At 41.9% G+C, this 21,225-nt stretch overlaps 1 protein-coding gene across 2 annotated transcripts in view; it reads left to right on the top strand.

Annotated features, from left to right (window-relative positions):
• Window positions 1–21,225, top strand: part of lyst (lysosomal trafficking regulator) — a 66,324-nt gene that overhangs the window by 31,079 nt on the left and 14,020 nt on the right. Inside the window, exons 7-29 of one of the 2 annotated variants that reach the window (XM_030441707.1) lie at window positions 1,746–2,694; window positions 2,792–2,977; window positions 5,088–5,244; window positions 6,763–7,005; window positions 7,096–7,307; window positions 7,433–7,499; window positions 8,107–8,216; window positions 8,919–9,288; window positions 9,366–9,522; window positions 9,637–9,810; window positions 10,272–10,432; window positions 11,428–11,618; window positions 12,288–12,533; window positions 13,579–13,752; window positions 14,576–14,725; window positions 16,125–16,262; window positions 16,345–16,540; window positions 16,625–16,753; window positions 17,258–17,879; window positions 19,095–19,275; window positions 19,775–19,944; window positions 20,093–20,323; window positions 20,511–20,677. In XM_030441707.1, coding sequence (XP_030297567.1) covers window positions 1,746–2,694; window positions 2,792–2,977; window positions 5,088–5,244; window positions 6,763–7,005; window positions 7,096–7,307; window positions 7,433–7,499; window positions 8,107–8,216; window positions 8,919–9,288; window positions 9,366–9,522; window positions 9,637–9,810; window positions 10,272–10,432; window positions 11,428–11,618; window positions 12,288–12,533; window positions 13,579–13,752; window positions 14,576–14,725; window positions 16,125–16,262; window positions 16,345–16,540; window positions 16,625–16,753; window positions 17,258–17,879; window positions 19,095–19,275; window positions 19,775–19,944; window positions 20,093–20,323; window positions 20,511–20,677 — 5,381 coding nt within the window. Of the gene's footprint in view, window positions 1–1,745; window positions 2,695–2,791; window positions 2,978–5,087; window positions 5,245–6,762; window positions 7,006–7,095; window positions 7,308–7,432; window positions 7,500–8,106; window positions 8,217–8,918; window positions 9,289–9,365; window positions 9,523–9,636; window positions 9,811–10,271; window positions 10,433–11,427; window positions 11,619–12,287; window positions 12,534–13,578; window positions 13,753–14,575; window positions 14,726–16,124; window positions 16,263–16,341; window positions 16,541–16,624; window positions 16,754–17,257; window positions 17,880–19,094; window positions 19,276–19,774; window positions 19,945–20,092; window positions 20,324–20,510; window positions 20,678–21,225 lie in introns of both variants that reach the window. The other variant, XM_030441706.1, reaches the window with a different exon arrangement.

The raw sequence follows: 21,225 nt of genomic DNA, 5'->3' as shown, positions 1-21,225 counted from the left end.
TGATCCGTTACCTAAATTGATCAACTGATGCAAAAGAAGTGATTTTACCTCTGCTTTCATATAGTGAACACATTGATTTAAAAGCCTTGTAAGAGAAAAAGTTATTCCTGCAAGATACAGCGGAAAGACATCGTCTTCATCTTGTACTGATCCTTTCACTTTCTGCATAACACAAGTCTACATTTTCAGGCGAGAGTATGAAATATTCAGGGCGAAGCTAATGAATAGTTATCCTGATGGACTTGCACACCACTAATGAAAGGAGGAAATGTTCTGAAAAAGCAGAATTAATCAACTCCACATTAATTTAATGGATTGCTGGGGAAAGGTTTGAATTGGTAAAAAATCTGCAAGTTTCTAATCTATTAATATATCTATTTCATGCTCTGATCCAAGAGCTTCATCTGAACATCTGCTTGAGTTGCTTAACGTACGTGGTAGACAATCCCCTGCTGAGATTGTAGTGTTTTTATTTGAGTCAGTGTGTAATGTCACCATGCCTCAGGAGAATTTTGTTTTTGCTTGCCAAATGTTGATTTAACCTTCACTCAGAGGTGACGCATTATACTTTTACGGTAATTTACTCTGCCTTGCAATAGCCTAATTTGTTATTTATCACTGCTTCAACAGTGTGTGTGTAAACCAGTCATAAACAAATCTAAAAGGGTAAAATGGCAGCTTTGTTGTGCTGAATAACCTAACATTTGAATAACTTTGACTCAATGTGACAGAAATGTATCTTCGAGTATGAAAAAAAAACGCGAAATAACGAAGCAAATGCATTATACTAAGTAGGAAGGTGTGTTTGTGTGCAATGTCAGTGTCCTTCACAGTTAATTTATCATGTTAATAGAAGTTGACTAATTTATTTAGAGGTGTTGTGCCCCTTGGGAAATTATGCTGCTGGAATAACTGCTGCCTGATGGGAGGAAATGAAATAAGTAATAGGAGTGTGACTGTATGAGGGCAATGGCTTTTCCTCTAATTTACTAGTTGTAGAGTTTGTGAGATCAGACTGAGTAGTGCCCTTTATTTTAATTGTGAGATTAATTTAAATATCTGCAGTTCATCCATCCTTTTTGTCACCATATTAATCCTTTTCATGGCCAATGAGAGGCACATGAGAGACCCTTATGTAATTATTATTTTCTTATTGTGTTGCTGTTATAATATTTTAATTAGCAGGGTTAAAATTTTACATTTTTTACATTTTATCTTGATACATGTATTCACCTGATTAAATAAGCTTAAAACATTAAAAAGCTAAATGGCATAGTGCATTAAAATATTGAAGAAAAATTTAGTCCAGCTAATTCTCCGTATTTATATTAAACATGTAATGATGTGACAAGATACAAAGTGCAAGGTTCATTTATTTATCATTTCACAACACAGGGTTGTACGAGGAAACTCACCCTTTAATGCTGTTAACAAAACAAAAATGATGTAAATGATTTTAAACATAATGGCCAAGCAATTATCTTGTGCATTGTCTCATCATTATTTGTTGTTCAAAACAGCTCAAAGAATTCCACGTTCTTTTAATAGTCAGTTATACAGCATTTTAAACTTAGTTTTATCACAATTGTATGCTGTTTTTAAAACTCCAGATGGCAGCACACAAAGTAAATAAAACAGTTGTAACTCAAATGTAACATACAACTGTTAATATAAGTTTAAAATAATATTTTTTTTGTGTCAATTTTCTGATCTCTTTGCTTACTTTCTAATATTTTCTCTTCAAGGGTGATCAGAGACCTTTTCGTCAGCTGTAATGGCCTCAATCAGGTGACAGAGCTTGTCTACCTGGACCAGACCCGCTCTTTGGCTCTGAAAGTGTTTGAGACTCTGATAATAGGCACTGGGCACCAGCAGGCTGAAGGGGTGCTTCAGGAGCTCGAGAGCGCTGATGCTGAAGAAAGGGAGGCTATCCTGGGCCTGGCTGAGGAACTTGGCTCCCGAGGGGCTGGAGAGGGCCCGCAGAGCCTTAGCAAGTTTTACGAAGGCCTAAAGGAGGTGTATCCACGCCATAAGAGCCGAAGTGGGCAGGGCCGTGGACCAGGACGCAGCAGAGCAGAGACCCACCTTCATGTTATTAACCTCTTTTTGTGTGTGGCCTTCCTCTGTGTCAGCAAAGAGGCTGATTCTGACCGGGACTCAGCCAATGACTCTGAGGACACTTCAGGGTACGACAGTACTGCCAGTGAACCTCTTGGTGGCCGACTTCCTTACCTGTCCCCAGACAGCGTGGCTTTGCCCTCCAAAGAGCAGGTACGACGCGCTGCAGATGTCTGGTCAGTGTGTCGGTGGATCTACCTGGCCAGCCCCTTGTTTCAGAGGCAATTCTTCAGGCTGGGCGGACTGGATGTCTGCTTGCGCCTCATGGCCATGGTTATTCAGAAGCTCTCCTGTAAGACAAAGGATGGGAAGGCAAAGAAGAAGAGGGATGGAAAGGGCAAAGGTAGCCCAGAGTCCACAGCCCCGGCTGCCTCACCAGGACTGGATGATGCAACTCATGATTCTTCCGACACACTCTGCAGCATCTCAGCTGAGGGGAAGACCAAAGATCCAGCAAAGAAGCTGGAAGAAGAGTGGCAACTACAAAGTATTCGTCTCCTTGAGGCCCTGCTGGCTATTTGTCTGCACAGTGCCAACTCAGCCCTGCAGAGGACAGAGCCTGAGCTCTCTTATCAGGTATGTAGCTGAACAACATATCGATCTGCTAATCCCTGACCACACCAAACTTCTACACCAGCTTCAATTAAACTGTTGTGTCTCCTCTCGTCTGTAGCTCCAGTCAGTGGAAGAGACCCTGTTTGAGGTGAGGGACCAGCTCTCTCGCTCAGGTGTGGTGAATTCTGACCTCGCTGTTCCTCTGTTTGACTCTCTTCTGAGAGTGGCCTTGGCAGAGGTGTCGTCCAGTCCTGATCCCCCTGAGGAGAAGACAGACAGGGTGAGTCCTGCCGTGGGAGACACTGTGAGTGAAGTTACTGCACCTTTTTATATTCTCAAGTTTATTGAGCTACTCGTGTTTCAAGAAGTGGGTTCAGGTTAGAGCCAGTCTGACATCAGACACTTGATTCTTCAGCAGCTACAGCAGGTGCTATCTGTGCTCATCACAGTATAAAGCTCTTGGCAAAATCTTACTCTACTAATGTCCATCTGTTCTGCTGGAAAACCTCCACTCAATGAATTTAATTTTTTTTTTTTTTTTAAGAGTTAGTTCTTATTAAAACTAAATGTTTTTGTTAGCACCATGTGTGAAAATCCTCCTTTCATACTAACAACTACTCAGTCCTTTATGCCTGCGACCCAGCATACAATATAGTTACACACAAAATGTGTAACAATTAATTTGCTATTGTTTTCAAATTAGTAGCTAGGGGTAACCTGATGACCCATTGGTTTGAGATGCTGAACATTGCATGTCATTTACCTGTCTTTCCCCAATGATTATGTTGTGCCCAGAAATGGAAACTAATTGCAATGAAGCAAGGAAGAAAGTGTTATACCTGGTGTTTATAATTAGTTTCACTGATTTACTGTGGCCCATTTGGTTTGTTTTTGTCCAGTTGTTGTCATGCCCTTTCATTAAAAAAGTTCTCATTACTAGTTTCAACAAGGTGGCAAACAAGGAAATGCTTCTGAAGGTATCAGGCAGAGGTGAGAAATAGCGGGTCTCAAGAGAGATAACACAATTTTTAACAAGTGTTTGTGACCAGAAAATAAACTCAAACTTTTGTGCTCACCAATTATTTTGAAATATCTTCCACCATGCCCTCTGAGCTGCTGTCAAGGCAACAATCGTGGCCTAAACTACCGACAAATGGAGGCGTTATCCAATCAGAAAAAAAATGAATTGTGTTCAGTCACCACATACTGCATGTTTAGCTGAACGCCATGGCAGAATATAAACACCAGTGGTGTTTATTTAGACAGCAACCCTACAATGAAAGGAAGACAATTTTCCAGCCAAGCATCATCAAGCATCAGGGAGGTTGCATGTGGCCGCTCACACTATGTTGCTAAGCAGCCATTATCTGCCTGATGTACAACAAAACAGCGGACGTAAATAATGACAGCCCTTGTTTAGATTAAGCAGTGGGTGCAAACATGAGCAAGCAGGGCCTCATTTTGAAACCTCAACAGGTTTTAAAGATTTGTACTTGTTAAACATACAACAAGGAGTGTTAACTAGAAACATCTGGCATGCAAAATTAAACCACGACCAATGTTGGCCCACAGCCCCAACTCTGGGCAGCCTTGCCCTATATGGTTAGAAGAAGAACACAAAAAACAATGTGCAAAAGTAATTTTCTTCTGGCAGTCCCTCTAAAATCACATCCCTTCTGGTGGCTAATGCCTCCCATCTCACAGCCTCAGATGTGTTTTTCTCAAGTATTAAAATGCCTGTCTGACTAAGCCTGTTCCAACACAGGAGGATTTAGCTTTTTATATAATAGATTTACCTGTTTCCTAACAGCTTAGTTCTTTCTCAGTGAGCCCAGCAGAGTGTGATGTTCACTTAACCATTAAAAAGCAGGCGCTGTGAAGCTCAAAGATTAGTCTTCCACCACAAAGTTTGTCCACTGAAGGACTTTTCTTTGAAAACGCTCACCCACAATTGAATATCAAAGCTGCCCAGTTATTATATTGAAAGGAATTGGGGTGTGTATTACAGTAAGCCTCTTCTTTGAACTGCTAAACGGTTTAGAATTCCGCTGTTTACTTGAGTGTTTGTGTCTAAATGTGTGTGTGTGTGTGTGTGTGTTTGCCTACGCGCACATATGATGACTGACTTCACATCAAGGAGCTGGGCTGTGTGAGCACGAGTCAGCTGATATTTGTCTTATGACCAAAATCTTGTACTTTTTTCCCCCCTCATCACTTGAAAAATTTTGTTGGCAATATATTCGCTGTATTAGTGGAAGGACTGCAGCTTGTCACGCCTATTATATTTTAGTCCAGGGCTTGTTTACAAATGGGATTGGGTAAGTTCTTGCAAAATTAATCTCATTTTACCGACAGCTTGACCGTTAACTCTTTCTCACTCCCTCTCTCTCTCTTGCTCTCTCTCTTTCTGTCAGAAGCTCCAGGTGTTGGCAGAGGGGGCGGCCCCGGCTGGTGATCTGTCTGAGGAGGTGGACGAGGTGCAGAGCTGTGGCATCAAGCCCCCGGGGGAGGAGGAGGGCTACGACGCTGACAGTGAAAGCAACCCTGAGGACATGGCCAGACAGGAAGAGGGTAGGTCTACACTTACTGCCCCACACACACACACACACACACACACACACACACACACACACACACACACACACACACAACCTTTCACACCTACTTACTCCTCCTTAAAGATCCACAGCTACTACAAACACCTGACATCTCCACATAATAGTAGCTGATGCTTGTGTTTGCACTGCTTTAAGTCCTGTAAAGATCTACTGCCGGTTCATTTTTCACCCTTTCTACTTCTCTTGGGTTATTTTGAGATCGCTGTAAATCACTTGTACGAAATGTACTCTACTTCTCTACCATTTGTTTTTATTGGTAATAAATGTCAACAGTTCATGAGTTCATGTTATTGCTTTCAACCTCTAAACATGCTGTTTTTTAACCTTGGGAAAGCTTTCTTTCCCTACTCTTGAGTTGATTAATTGCATTTGTTAAATTATTACAGTGTAATGCTTCCTTATACTCACTGGAAGTTATGTCAAAAAGCATCATCATGGTTTTTAAGCAATTTACAGTGTAAAACTAACCACTTCCTCCTTTTGTCTGCTGCAGAGAGCATTTTGCAATAATAAGTGGCTATTTTTCAGTGCGCACACATGACATGGCAGAAACAGCCTCATGTGTCAGCCCTGCCTCTTCGCTCTGCTCTCGCCAGGTTAAGATCGCAGCCCGATTACACCCTTTTTTACTTTTTCATCCCCTCAGAATAGACTCATTGTTTCACGTTTTTACAACTGCACGCAACTTCACTCTGTGGCCTCATGAGCTGGATCTTGTGACTTAAAGTCTCCATCAAATGGAGACTTTTAACTTCCTGGAAAACTCTCATGTCCTAAAACAAGGCTTTAAGGGTGACTTCATACTCCAACATATATATAGGTATATATAGGCCTGCAAACAAGGATTATTTCATTATCAATTAATCTGCAATTTTTCAACAGGATTTTGAAAAAATAATGGTATTTAGGTGGCTAGGGGACTGTTGGGTCTTTCTGTAGGTATGCACTCTATTGCCATTGTTATTGATCAATGGACTAATTGTTGCAGCTCTAACTCTGAAGATTTTATAATGGTTGTGTTGCTTGAATGACAGATATCTAAGCCTATCACAGTCCTGCATCTTTTAACACCAAGGTTTCCTCTTGATGTCCAAAATAATAATATTTCCTGGCTCTGATGAATGCAGTTCCCTTACAACCCAGTGCATTACATGACTCACACAATGCCTACATTGTTAGGAAGTCTCTTAACTTAACTGTACACTTTAAACCGCTGCCTGTATTCAGTTATATGACTTTGAGGAAGAGGCTCACTGAAATGATATGAGAGAGATAACATGTCCTTTCCATAACCACAGCAAATTGATGACGTGAAATGGTTGTTTGCTGCTGTTTAATTCAACCTCAGACCAAACGCAAGCCTCAAAATTTTCCTCAAGATGTTATTTAGTTATGCTGTGATGGCAGACTGTGTAAGTCTTCTCATTTATATTTACTGAAAGCAGCATGTGTCTTGATGTGTGAGTGTCAGATGGAGGCAAACTGCGTAGCAGTGCATGGGGAGAGAAAGCGAGCTTCATTAGTGAAAGGAGGTCCCAGAAGCTGCGCGAGAGTCTGCTGGGCTGCTCTCCTGTAAATCATGAGGGGGACTCCCATGCTGCTTTGAGACTGAGCACAGGACTGAGGCTAATTCATTTTTATGAGCTGCCTCAAGATGGGAGGTCGGAGCTGAAGCAGGGACAGCCTGTGGATCATGAAGCGACACGGCATGCTAGTGCGTTTTTCTGTGTTTGGCGTGATGTTCATCATGTCCGTGTGTGAGGCTCTTGTGTCTCTAATGTTGTGTGTGTGGTTGTTCTCTCAGGAGTGAAGGTGGAGTCTGCTGTGCTGCGTGAGTTTGCGGTGGTGGTGGAGGGGCCCGGGCGTGGCGTGCTGCTCTTCCCTGAGATCTGCACTATGGAGCTGCAGCTTCTCGCCACCGGCTCCCCTGACCTGGAGGTTCTTAGTCATGTGTTTCACAGCCTGCTGGGTGCAGTGCACGCCAACCGCCGCAATGCTTCTTTGCTCTACGACCAGGTCAGACTGATCACCACTTCCTCTTTGTGCTGCTCTTAATCGACTCAGCAGTGCATATTTGTCTTACTCTTCCCCTCATCTCTGCTTTGATGAATGTGACTGACCCCTTGTTCTGGTCCCCACAGGGAGGAGTCAGAACCATCCTGTCTGGCTTTCACAACATCCTCAGCCAAACAGACCCCTCCTTTACAGGTTGGTTATATCTTCTGGCTTGTTTGTTGGCTTGTCTCGCGCTGTAGGATATTATTCATGTGTGACATCAAGGGGATAAAAACTGGGTTTACTCAGTTTTCTGTGTTTCTTAGATTTATTTTTTTTTGCTCCTGCTGCTGACATTTCGACTGGTTCCTCAGGGTTCAAACATCACACTCAGTTTGAATAATTTTAATATCTCTTAGAGTCTGTACCCAATGGATTTAGTGTGTGTCATGACTTATTTTTAAGTGATTATTTGGCCTTGTGATTGTCATGTGCAAAATCTAAGGAAGACAAAATTGGCTGCGCCCTGTTTGCACTGTTGGTAAGCGACTTTCATTTTGCTTCCAACATTTTGACCTTTTTGTTATGGCTAAAAGATCACATACAATATGGATGAAATCCGTTATTATTAGGGACAATTTTTACACAATCCTCAGACTCTATATTTTAGGTATTTTGTCACACACTGATGTGATTGTCTGTTGCCATTTTCTTTACCGTAGATATTTGCTGCCGAGTGTTTGTGCCTGAAGTGTTCTGGTGCATGCCCAAGTGAATGAAAACTGTTTACGTAATCTACTCTTCATTGGTCTACATTCAGATTGCCAGACTGTGCTAGTGGAGCTGCTGGTTGCCATGGTGAGCCAGCGAATCATAGCTGAGGAACTGGCCCTGTTGATTCGCCTCTTCCTGGAGAAGAACCCACCTACTGTAAATAGCCCTATCAGTCACTCACATTACACTATTAGCTCACATTCAGGGTGTTGACACTGATAGCCTATGCTCACAATGTCAGGACATTTAATATGTCAGCAGGAACGAGAATTTATTATTTGTAAGACATCCCTCCTGTCACATAATCTTCACACTTCTGGTTCTTTAAAACTCATCAACACATAAAAGTCCCCTGGGCCCACTTCTGTCTATATACAATTAACACCAATGTGTGCGGAACAGATGCGATGCTGAAACTTATTTCCACAGGTCTGTGTTTAAATGGAATCCGGCCGCGGACATCATTTATAATCTCCAAGAAAAAGGTTCCCTAAAGCGGAAGAGTTATATTTAACCATGTGAATGTAATGACATGTGACCTGTGGTTTCCGTATGTTAGTAAGACACATCAGTGGCTCCAGGGCTTTTTTTTGTTTTTAATTTTCTATTTGTTCTATTTAAGATGGTGTTTTGCTACATTTTTCTTTATTGTTTATGACTTGTTTATTAAGACTCTCAGAGACTTTTTTATCCAAGCAAGCACAGATTTGCAATAGCTGGAACCACATACATGTTTGCCTCTACACATTCATGTATTCACACACACAACCTTACAAAATTTGGGGGAAGTGTTTTCTTTATCAAATCTAAAGGATAGGGAGCATCCTTTCACTTTCTCATTTCTTTGTCACCTGTCAGGAGGTTTTACTGAAAGGCATCCTACAAATTGTTGAAGCCAACATGAATATGGAACCTCTTCACTTCCTGACCTTTCCAATAATCCTCGGGGCCTCGACGCCAGGAGGGGTGTCTGCCGGCTCCAGACAGAACGGTGCTGCCGGAGGGAAAAGTGTTGGTATGACCTGGAAGGGCAAATTGTCTCCTGGACGCAGGGAGGGGGATATCGATCACAGACTAAGCCACCTCCATTCCTCTCCCTGGCACATTGCTCCGCTCCATCTGCCCCTGGTAGGGCAGAACTGTTGGCCCCATATGGCCAGCGGCTTCAGCGCCTCTATGTGGCTTAGGGTGACAGAGCTGGAGGAGAAGGACGGTGACAAAAACGAGGGTGAGACACAAATTCTTCACCAAGACACTGTTTTAAATACAAACTTCTTTTAAAATTCTTTCGTTGTTGTCTTTCAGAAGAGAGTAACCCTCCTGTAGCTGAGTCCCACCACGGCATTTCTCAGGCTGGGAAAAAACTAGTGGAGGAAGGCCTCATTCATATTCTGTCCATGGGCTCCAAGGCACTGATGCTTCAAGTGTGGGCAGACTTCTCCATGGGCAAACTCACATTCAGGTCATTTTCAGTGTAGACTACAGTCTCAAAGATGTGTATGAAGAATGGGTTACTATTTCCTAAGTATTCATAGTTTATGGACCTTGAAGTATTGTAATGTACTATTCCCCTCAGGGTTTGTATAGATCCAAATGATGAGATAAAAGCTGGGCTGCTGGCACAGGCAGACTCTGGTGAGGAACTACTCAAAGCGGGCCAATGGCAGCACCTCGGCCTCACTTACACCCAGCAGCCAGAGGGCAAGAAGAATATCCATGGCCGTGTGATTGTGTGGGTGTGTGGCATCAGGTGAGGAACATGTGAAACCATAAGCGTAAGAATGGAGGTTTAGATCTGGGGCCTCATCCTCATACTTAAGTTTTAAAATATAGCAAAAAGTCTTCTCCAACATCAGTGTTAGCTTCTCCAGACTAGCATCAGTGTTATAGCTTCTCCAGCCTTGGCTTCTCCAATAGTGACAGTTTGAGTAGTATTTCATAATATGAAAGTGTCCATGTTGTGCGTGATCTTTATTTTCATTGCTATACAGACCTTACAACTGTCACGCCTATCTTAAGATGATATAAGAATTTTCCCTGCATGTCGTTAGGAAAAAATGGTAACACAGAAACATTGTTCTGTAATACAGAAATCCTAAATATCACCCCAGACTGAGATAAGATATGATTTGAGATTGATGACATTTCTGTAATGAGGCCCCTGGTGCTTAAGTAACTGTTAACTTTAATTTAACCTGCTCTCTGTTTCAGGAAGTGTGAGGTTTCTTTGGACTACACTCTACCAAGGAAGTCCAGTTTATCATCTGACAGCAACAAAACCTTCTGTATGTTTGGGCACTGTACTCCATCATCAGGAGAGGTGTTGAAGCAGGGCGGACGTTGGAGTATGGGCACTGTGCTTCTCTTTAACGGTAGGACTCGTCTTAGCTTTATCTGACTGGAATCATGTGTCCATATACTCTCAGATACTTAATCCTAGTCATCATCTTACTCAACATGCATATGTACGATCTGTATTAATCCTTTATGTAACTGGTTCTGTTAGGCCTCAGTGCTGCTCCCTGGTGGTACATAGATTACCTGGGCCTTAGCTAATCAATGTATTTATTAAAATCAGTACTGCATACAGTGTACATAAATGTACATTTATAGTTTGTAGTTTTGTTGTAAAAGCATATCCACCCTAGTGGCTGTTAAAGTCTGTTGCTGCCACGCTGTAGATTCTCAGCATTCTCTCGAGAGGCTTACTGAATACTTCTCTTGTTGCCTCTAATTTGCTGTGAATGGTTTGCCTCTAGGCCATCACAACCTGTGAGCCCATCTGATGTCTTAAGACAAGCTTTAGCTTCTCCTCTGTCTTTGGAATTCATCGTAGATAGCAACATCTTCTTGGAAAAGAAGGACTGCGAGATTCACCAAAGTTTGATGAAAACAAGAAATAAAACATCAAGGCTCTGCCATGACTCCTCAAGGGTCTCGCTTTGCATCACATTATGTGTTATTGCTGTCTAGGTTATTGATGGAAAAATCTAAATCATTTACACGTGGAGTTGATTGAGCGTCCAAGTTTGATTTCTAACAATCCTGTTTTTCCAGCTACCGAATAACAAAAAATGTGTGATGTTTTTTTTCTCATTAGGGCAGCAATAGTGACTCTGCTTGCCTCCTTTTTCTTTCAGTCATTTTATTTGGACTCTGTGTAGGTGCAAACATGATGTTTCACTCAGTTGCTTAACGCAAATACTAGACAGAGACCACAGCTAAACATACAATTAGACTATGAGAGGAAAACAGAAGAAAACAACAACAAAAAAATGTAATGAGATGTTACCAAACATAACAAATAATTTCCCAGTCTGGGATCATTAAAGTAATTCTATCTATCTATATCGACTTTATATTTCAGGAGCTAGAATAGGATCTGAGGAGGCCCTCTACCTGTACACCAGCGGGCCTGATCTCACCTCCATCATGCCCTGCAAATATGGCAAGCCCAGTGGGACATTCTCCAAGTTTGTCACTGAGGAGGCCCTGAAGTGTGAGGTTGTACGAGAGCTTCTGATGAAAAGCAAGGATGTGGACACAACAGCTTTGGTCGTAAGTCTTTGTCAACATAAAGCTCTCATAGCACAAAAAAGCACATATAAGAAATGAATTAGACAATGAAATCTTTTAATGTCGCTGTTGTTTTATCCTGAAAGCCAGTTTCTGCCACCAGTTGTGTCAAAATGCAGATTGACACCGCTGTTAAACCTTGTACTTGTCCTTTGTGATTCAAGTGGTCTGTAAGCATAACAAGTCCCTTCTATGTCTCCTTTATTGTTTCATTTCACGGTGTATGAGTAATGTGCTGTTCCAATTAGCTGTCATTAATGATACTGCATGGTAGGAAGTAATTTTTCCCCAATGGAAAAAGCTATCACTGTTAAGCTGCAGCTATTTCAGTGAGACTGAAAATAGTTTTTCTCCCATTAAATACTAATGGATTTGTTGATAATAGCTCTGCTGATTAGAAAAAGAAAAGAAGGGAGTTAGACAAGTAGAATGAATGATTTCCTCTCCACATATTTTTAACTCCTATTTTATTCTGGCTGAGTCTAACTCTGGTCTGAATCCATGCTTGAAGTCAAAGTCTCAGGCTAGCTTGGCTCCTTGCTTGGGCCTAATTGAATTTCAGCAAAAAGATCTGAAACAGTAAATACCTCAAAATAATTTAAAGGATGAAAGTTTTGACTGAGAGTGATAATTGTGTGTGTTTCTGTACAGGAGAGCTTGGCCATAGTGTATGCTCCCAGCAGTCCCAGAGTTTACACTATCTATGAGCCTGTAATCAGACTGAAGGGTCAGGCCAAGACAGTGGTTACCCAGCGGCCGTTCAGCTCCAAGGAGGTGCAGAGTGTGTCCCTGGAGATGAACTCCCTCAAAGCTCTGCTCCCCACTGAAACCCAAGGCCTGCAGAGCGTCCTGCACAAGATCGGAGGAACAGGAAATTTTGTCTTCCTCTTTGCGCAGGTACGATGGTCCTCTAACTGAGCCAGAGGATATTTTTGTTCTGACGAAGGGAAAAGAGGCCATTTGTTTTAATAAAACAGAAAAATACAAAACAAATCAAGTCAAATTCACCTGACAGCAATGTGGAAAAATTAGTCTCATAACTTCACATATCGATTGCAACAGCTTCTGCTTGTCATCTGTTCCTATTTTGCTTCTTCGCAACTTTTTCAGATAAAACAAAGGATGAAGGGATTCAATTTCAAAACGAAAAACACTCACAGATTGGACATCAAAGAAAAGGAGGTTGTACACCAAGGCTGAATTGGTGGAGCAAGATTAGTTTATCAATAGAAAATAGACTGGCAACTATTTTCATAATAAGTAAACTTTAAGGTCATAATTCCAGCTTCTCAGATCAGAGAATTCGCATTTACATCTTTTTCTCCTTTTAACATAAAAGTAAATTTGATATCTTTGTTTTAGGACTATTGATCGGAAAAATATACAACATTTGATAACATTGCCTTGAGCCCTAAGATATTGTGGTTGGTGACCAAACACTTAATTAATGGGTAATAACTGGCAGAGTAATGGATTATATAAATAATCATTAGTTGCACAGTACACTACAATTTAGAAACCCATTTGGGAATATATGCCATACAAATACACATACAAAATATATAAAATTACAATTTTATAGACCAACAAACTAATTGAATGAGAATATAATCTACTGATTAACAATGAAAATAAACCTTAGTTACAGCTCCACAAGCCACCCACCTGTGTAGGCTGAGGAAGTTCATATCTGTGTTGCTGCATAAAAAACCTGCCAGTAGAGCTGATGATTTAATGTCCCTTTTAAAGACAAAGTTGAATATTTGCCACATGTCTGCTTTTGTGAGAACACAATAACTGTAGCAGTGTGAAATAATGTTTTTAGATTGGAAGCAACACGTAACTGCATCCTCTGGCCTGCATTGTTCACATTCATACATTTCTTTTTTGCTCTCCATCTTTCTTTTCTGTGCGCCACCTCGGGTTCTGCTGTCGTGTCCAGACGGTGGAGCTGAGCGACTGTGAGAAGACCCAGGCTCTGGCCCTGCGGGTGCTGCTGTCTTTGTCCAAGTTTAACCAACATCGCATCCATGAAATGGACTGTTACCATGGTTACTCTATGATCCACCAGGTCCTCATCAAGTCAAAATGCATCGTGGGATATCATATGCTGAAAGTGAGTCGCACCTTGAACTCTGTGCTGTCTTCTACCTGCAGCCTCCGCGGATCTGTGCAGCGAAACGTTTATTCTTTACCATGAACCTGATCTAGCCCGACACACCGGCGTGTCTCTGAGTGAGTGTCGGCGACCCTGCTGTTACTTGACCCTCTGGCTGTGTCTGTAATTGAGCCTTGTGATGACTGAGCACTGAAATGGATTCTGCTTGACTTGATGAAACACAGCTCCTGCAGCGTCACACAGCACCTCTCGTTGTCTTTGTCACTCTGGTCTTCCACATACTGTACTGTATACACAGAGCTGCACTGATTGGTGATATTAAACACTCAGAATCATTCCTGTATGAAAAGGAGCATGCTGTGTTACAGTTTGTACTTTTCTATTTATGCTACGAAAGAAGAAGTTTAACCTTTTATTTCACTTTAACTGAAATACCGTGTCAGGCAGATGAATAATGTAACTAACTGTGCAGAGGCCCAAAAGGTTTCTATGCTACCTCAGTCCAGAGACCCAAAGGACTGCAAGATTTATAACCACTGCAGTGAACCTGGTCACAAATGATAGAGTCTGATCAATACAGACAGGGCTGCTCAGGGAGTAGATGGCATTAGTTTTGACGGAGAGATAAGCGCTCCAAAAAATTTCACAGAGAATTTATTGATGTCTGGGGCTCTGCAGTGTACGGTTGTTTCTGGGCAGATAGCGATTATCAATATGTTGAGGCATGTGTCTTATGAGAGTGACCAGCACTCTTTTATAAAAACGCTGTGGAGGTGGCTGTATTTCTGATGTGGTGGCCTTTAATATTCTGCCTTTCTAGACGTTACTAGACGGGTGTTGCAGTGGACCCATCCTCATACTGGGGGATGATGGGCAGTTCCGTTTGGACCCTGAGTCCGTCGCCGTGGTGCAGGATATCAGGCTTCTCTCAGACATCCTGTTGGACTGGAAGATCTGGGCCAAGGCTGAGGTAAACATCACAGAATCAACCATGTTTCATTAGTGACAAGACAGACGTTAAGCACACAAGAAGTAGGTGATCATCATACATTCAAATAAAGACGCTGGATAAGTTGTTAAAAACAGAAACGCTTCCATGCTGATATCTTGAGATCACAACTTAATTATTTGTTATCTCGAGCTTGTTTGCTCATGATTATGGGTTTATGTAGTTGGCAGCCAATATCATGAGATAACAAGATCATTTATCACGAGAAAACTACTTCATGAGAGTGGATCATGACATCATTGGAGTTTTAAAGCAAACAATATGAACTTTTAATGGACTTTTTTCATTTGTTGTGAAAATAATTTTTTTGGGATTTGGTATGAGGGTATTTAAATTATGGCTTATTATTTTAAAGGATAAGCTTACTTATAGAGGTGAACTAAGAGCAGATGTGCTACTGTCCAGTGGGCTACAACCACAAGAACTGAAGTTGGCACAGGGAAACTAGAATAGAAACTACCGTCATTGGTGGTTGTTTGAGAGATATGATATGAATAAGTAAGATTGAAATACTGTCTGATGCGGTTGGATACTGCTTTATCTGACATTTTCAGCTATGATCAGTTGCTACAGTTGTCATGACACCATGATAAACATTACAATTCATAAGTATTAAGAGGAAATGACCTTGTGTTTTCTTGTGATAACAGGTTGGATATCTCATTTGCTCAAGACAGCAAAATAATGAACTTTGTGATCTTGAGATAACTCCATTTTGAAAATTAATATGGAGCAAGGCTGCTCTCATCTTCTGTAGTTACAAGGCATTTTAATTTTTATTTATTTTATATTTAAGTTAAATATGGTAAGTAAAACTACAGTTCAGATAAACTGATACTCTAAGGCTGTCACGACTGAATCTGCACATTTCTAGTTTCTTTCCTAGGTCTGTTCATTTAATGATGAAGGGAAGAACATTCAAAATATCATCAGCGAATGATGAGCTGGTAATAAATTAATGCAACTCAGGAGGAGCTCTCAGTGGTCATATGCTCATCGGTTACAGTTGTTCTGCGCTTCTCCAGGATATCCCCGGAATAGTACATTGGTTTCAGTTCATTTTCACCTTGATTTTATTTGTTTGGAGGAAACAGGTTATTAATGTGCAGTCTTGCTAGGTAACAATTAAATAACCTAGCTAAAGTGTTTCCACTGCTTATTTGGATTCTAGCAGCTTTTATTGCGTTAAAAAATAAACACTGATAAAAGAGGCAGAAATAATGGGTCCTGTTTGTTTTGCATTCTATTCAGCCATGTTTTACTTTGCTGAGGAGTAATGTACTCCTAGCCCCACCAAGAGCACAACCAGTTAATGTGTCTGCCTCTTCATTTATTCGCTGTTTGTGTTTTTTTCTGTCAGTGTGGGGTTTGGGAAACACTGCTCACTGCTTTAGAGATCCTCATCAGGGTGCACCACCCTCATCAAGTCTTCAACATCCGTCAGTTCCTCAAAGCTGAAATAGTGCACCGCTTCCTGCTCACCTGCCAGGTGTTACAGGTACTGTCATAAGGCCACTGTCATGACACCACCTTTCTCTTCAGAGAATGTTACTGACCTTCATCATGATTGTTTTAAGGAGCACCGGGACGAGCATCTGACTGCCATCCCTCAGGAAGTCTGTCTGTCATTCGTCAAAATCATCCAGGAGGTGCTCGGCTCACCTCCAGACATGGACCTGCTGAAGCTTATCTACAACTTCCTGCTTGCTGTTCACCCACCCACCAACACCTACGTCTGCCACACTCCATCCAGCTTCTACTTCTCTCTTCACATTGGTGAGGAAGCAGCGCAGTTGAAAGCAGAGCCTCAGTATGAGAGAGCCTTTAATTTAAGTTCTTTTGATGTCTCTTATTTGTCAGATGGGAAGCTGTACCAGGAGAAGGTGCAGTCCATTATGTACCTGAGACACTCGAGCAGTGGAGGAAAGTCTGCCAGCAGCTCTGTGCTGTCGCTCTCTCCGACTGTCTTCACTGATACTCCACATGAAGGTGCAGCCACTTAGAAAAGATTTATTCTGACTGCTGCTCTTAACAGTCTTTCTTAGAGAGCCTGTCTTTATTAAACATCTTAAATATCTTTCCAACCTACGCCATCTTTTATTCAGGCTTTTATTGTTCTACACAGTTCTGCAATTTAAGCCTCTTTTGTCATCATAATCTTGCTTATTGAATTTTATTCTTTTGAAATCTGAAGTGCTTAATAGCTTCTGGAAAGGGCTGCATAATCGAAATAGATTTGACTGGAACACTTAATAAAATACATGTGCTAAAACGACATTTCCTGCACTGACCATGTTTACAAAAGATATGTTTTTCCTGTCTCACCACGATCAAATGTACAATTGCGCCAATGAGCAGCTTCAATTCTGCACTGCCACATTGTGTTATTCATCACAGACACAGGTCCATCAATACTGCATTGCGCCTGCAGTGACCTTCAGTTCTAAAGTGTTATAATTTATAAGCGTTGAATCATTTTGTTCTGTCTTCCAGGCCATCTCCACGCTCCTTCTCCTGAACACGGAGGTGATGATCAGTCATTACGCCCCCCTAGTTTGGCGCCATCTCCGTACTCCTCCCCTCTGCTGACACCTCGACTTGGACACGCTAGCTCAATTGAGGCAGGTGAAGGTGACCGAGGCTCCCTTGCAACTCAACAGGCTCTCGGCAGCACAGAGACGCTGAAGAAGGGCGGAGGTGACGAGCAGCTCCTGAGCAGCTGTGAATCAGCCAAGACAATCTGCGACTCCAAGGACATAGGTGAGGGAGGAGCCCTGCGCACCCCTTCCATCAGTGTGGAGGAGGACCGCGACGAGGCAGCAGAGGTGGACAGCCTAGCAGAAGGCAGCGTAGGGGTAGAGTCTGAAGACAGGTTTGACTGGGCCAGTGACGAGGCACCACGCCGCCCAGACAGCCTGAAAGGCATCCAGTCATTCCAGAGGAGCCACAGCAACCTGGCCAGTCTGGGCCTGGCCTTCCCGGCTCCAAACGGCTCGTTGGCAATCAGCCGCTGGCCCAGTGCAGCTGACCGAGGCTCCATGCCTGAAGACTGGGAGAGCTACACCTACTCTCCGAGCTATGAGAGGGCGCACAGCAAGACTGAGTCCAATGACAGGTACGCTGCATATTAGCTAACAGGATACTCAATTAATCCAATCTGTAAATGACTTACAACAGAGATGTGGACTCGAGTCATGGTGGCCTTGATTTGAGTCGACTCAAGTCACTGTCTTAAAGTTAAACTCCTGTGACTGGACATGACTTGAAATATTATGACTAGAACAAAGTACTTACTGCAGGTAAGACTCAACATCTTGAGGGTAGGACTTGACTCGACTCGACTCGACTCAACCAAGAAAAAATAAGAACGTGTTAATTGGAATAAAGAGTCACATGTCTTATTTGCAGTGAGCTGTAATACTTTTAATATGTTATCTAATTACATGTCCATGTGGGTTTTGTTCTGGTGCATAACTCAGAAAAAGGTAAATACATCGACTGTGAAGGGATTTACATAATCAAAGTGTAGCATTTGGTTTTAGTAATAATATTCCTTACCCAACTTTGAAAATGAATTGTACTGCAGTGTAAGTCTTAGTTTCTTTCTATCTGACAGCTGTTAACTGAAGCTGATAGGAAATTTAAAAGAAAAAAGATTTTTGTCATTGTAATCCTGTTTTCTCAACAAAGTCACCTTTGTTGTTGTATTAGTCACAATGCGGGCTGTCTGACATGAAGGCATCTGCTTTGATTTGTAGAGGATTTTCAAGCTGTGCAGAAAACTTAAAAGACAAAAGAATGTCTTGAATCCAAAACCATGGCAGGTGTTTGTTTCATATTCTGATTTTACAGCTTTAACACCTTCAGTGATGTTAATAAAAAATAGATCATTTCGACAATGTCTCCTCACTGATGAATACAGAAGGTTGTTGTGTGATCTTTCATGAATAGCATCTCTTCTTTTTATGTTTCATAAAACCGAGGTGCAAAATATTCACTCTCGGTTATCAAAAGAAATGTCTTCAGCATGTGTGTGGTGTTTTTTACTAGCGCTTTTTTTGTATTTTTTACCTGAAATGCCAGATTGTATGAAACATATAAGTGAATCCGGCTGTTTCACAACTTAACAACTTAACTTTACTCTAGTAAATACAGATTTTTTTTCTCAATTCTAGCTCAACTGATGATAAAAATATCTTATTTGAACAGTCAGGCTCTCCATACAAAGTGATGAGTGACACTTCAAGACATTGATATTATTAGAAAAAGAAAAATGGTCTGATTGTTTGTGCACAGCCATTCAGCTCTAAATCTAAGTTGTGTCTGTCAGGTCCAGCACCGAGGACTGTCTGGTGCTGATCTGCTGTGGACTCTATGATCTCCTGCGGGGCATCTTGCTGCTGTTGCCTGACCTCATGCTCGAGGAGGTGATGGACAAGCTCATCCAGCCGGAGGCCCTCATCGTCCTGGTCAACCACTCATCACCTCTCATCCAGCAGGGAGTCATGAAGGTTGGTTCAGCGTCCTCTCTGATGAGTCTTATATTTTGTAAAGCAGATTAATGTGATTCAGCAGCAGGAGTGACATTTACTGCACTTATTATGCAGGTAGAATGCAATATTTTTCCCAATGACAAATATTGATTACAATTTCCAAAAGTCACATTTACAAATGTTTATGTTTTAAAGCTTTGGGGGGGCTGGTAGACAGATTTTGTTCCCTCCAGACAGAGCCAGGCTAATTGTTTTCCCCCTCTTCCAGTCTTTATGCTTAGCCAAACTAACCAGCTGATGATGGCAGCTACACAATTATCATACAGACAAGAGAGTGGTGTAAATCTCCTTAGTCAACACTCCGCATAAAAGCAAATAAGCAGCCAAAGAAGTCAAACTTGGATCCACTGTGGGAAAAATATAGTAAATTGGTATCAGCGCATTAGTGAAGTATCACAATGGATGCCTTGCGCTAAGGCAGTACTGTGCCTCATTTTATTAATGCCCTCTCTCCCAGCTGCTGGATGCCTATTTCACCAGAGCCCTCAAGGAGCAGAAGGAGAAATTCTTGAAGAACCACGGCTTCTCACTGCTGGCCAACCAGCTGTATATCCATCAGGGCAGCCAGGGGCTCCTCGAATGCTTCCTGGAGATGCTGTTCGGACGGCCGGTGGGCCTGGAAGAAGAGTGAGTCCAGGGACTGTACACTTAATCAACACATACTGCTTTATCTTTTAATATTATGCATAGAATTTTCTGCTGTCTGAATAAATGTCTTTGATAACACGTTTCTGTGCTCCTTTCACCACAATTTTTCATTTCTGTCATTTTCCAGTCTGGACCTGGAGGAAATGGAAAATATTTCACCCTTCAGAAAGCGCTGCATCATCCCAGTGTTGGGTCTTATTGAGAACTCTCTGTATGAGAACTCCTTGGTGCACAACATCCTGTGTATGCTGCTTCAGCTTCTCAACGCCTGCCCCAAGCTGGCAGACATCCTGCTAGACCACGGGCTGCTCTACGTGCTCTTTAACACCCTCTCGACCCTCAATGGCATGGAGAATGGGTATGGCTGCCAGAACAAGAGGATGATTCATTCAAACACCTCCATGTGTTCATGGGCTTTTGTCTTGAACCTTTGAGCCATGACTTAAATCATTAATCCTCTCACTGCTCATTGATCTGGCATATGCGAGCGGCAGACTTCCTGTGCTTCATTTTGTTTTGTTCTTCCTCTTTTTCTCCCTCTGCAGTATTCCCCTGAACGACTACAAGCTTCTGGTGTGTGACATCCAGCAGCTGTTAGTAGCTGTGACGATCCACTCCTGCAGCTCTTCAGGGTCCCAGTACTTCCGCATCATCGAAGACCTCATTACTTTGCTGGGTTTCATGCAGACCAGCAAGATGCGCCGCACACAGGGTGAGGACTGCATTTCTGAAACTCAATACATTTGCAAAATACATCAGTGTTCATCAACTATTCTCCGCAGTCGTAGATGATATCAGGCTGTCAAGCTCTGCTGCAGGAAGTCACTGGGCTGTCGCTTCATCATCTATAAACTCATTTTGAAAAAATAGAGGAATATCGCACATCTCCGTCATGTCGCCAAATGGTTTTCTCTCATTTTTTTTACGTAATTTGCCTTCTGACATTCTCTCTCCCTTCTATTCCTTATTAGCACTTATTTATTTGCCCTTTATTAATCTGATATAATCATTCTGTGATCAGGAAACATTACAAAGGCATTATGGCACAGTGGATGGCACCATTTATTTGTGATCATTTGTCATTTTAGTAAATATACTATTACTATTGCCCTCACCATGCAAGACCCTTTTTATGTTCTAAACTTCTTTTTCATTTAAGAAGAATCTTGCTTAGCAAACTGCATATACTTGTGAATTGGTCATTTCTCGAATGCAACTTGTTCACAAGGAGGTGCACATTTGTGAGACCATTAGCATAAT

Source organism: Sparus aurata, chromosome 15 (genome assembly GCF_900880675.1).
Source record: "Sparus aurata chromosome 15, fSpaAur1.1, whole genome shotgun sequence".
Classification (NCBI taxonomy): domain Eukaryota; kingdom Metazoa; phylum Chordata; class Actinopteri; order Spariformes; family Sparidae; genus Sparus; species Sparus aurata.
Note: the sequence above shows the minus strand (reverse complement) of the source record. Positions and strands in the feature narration are given on the sequence as shown.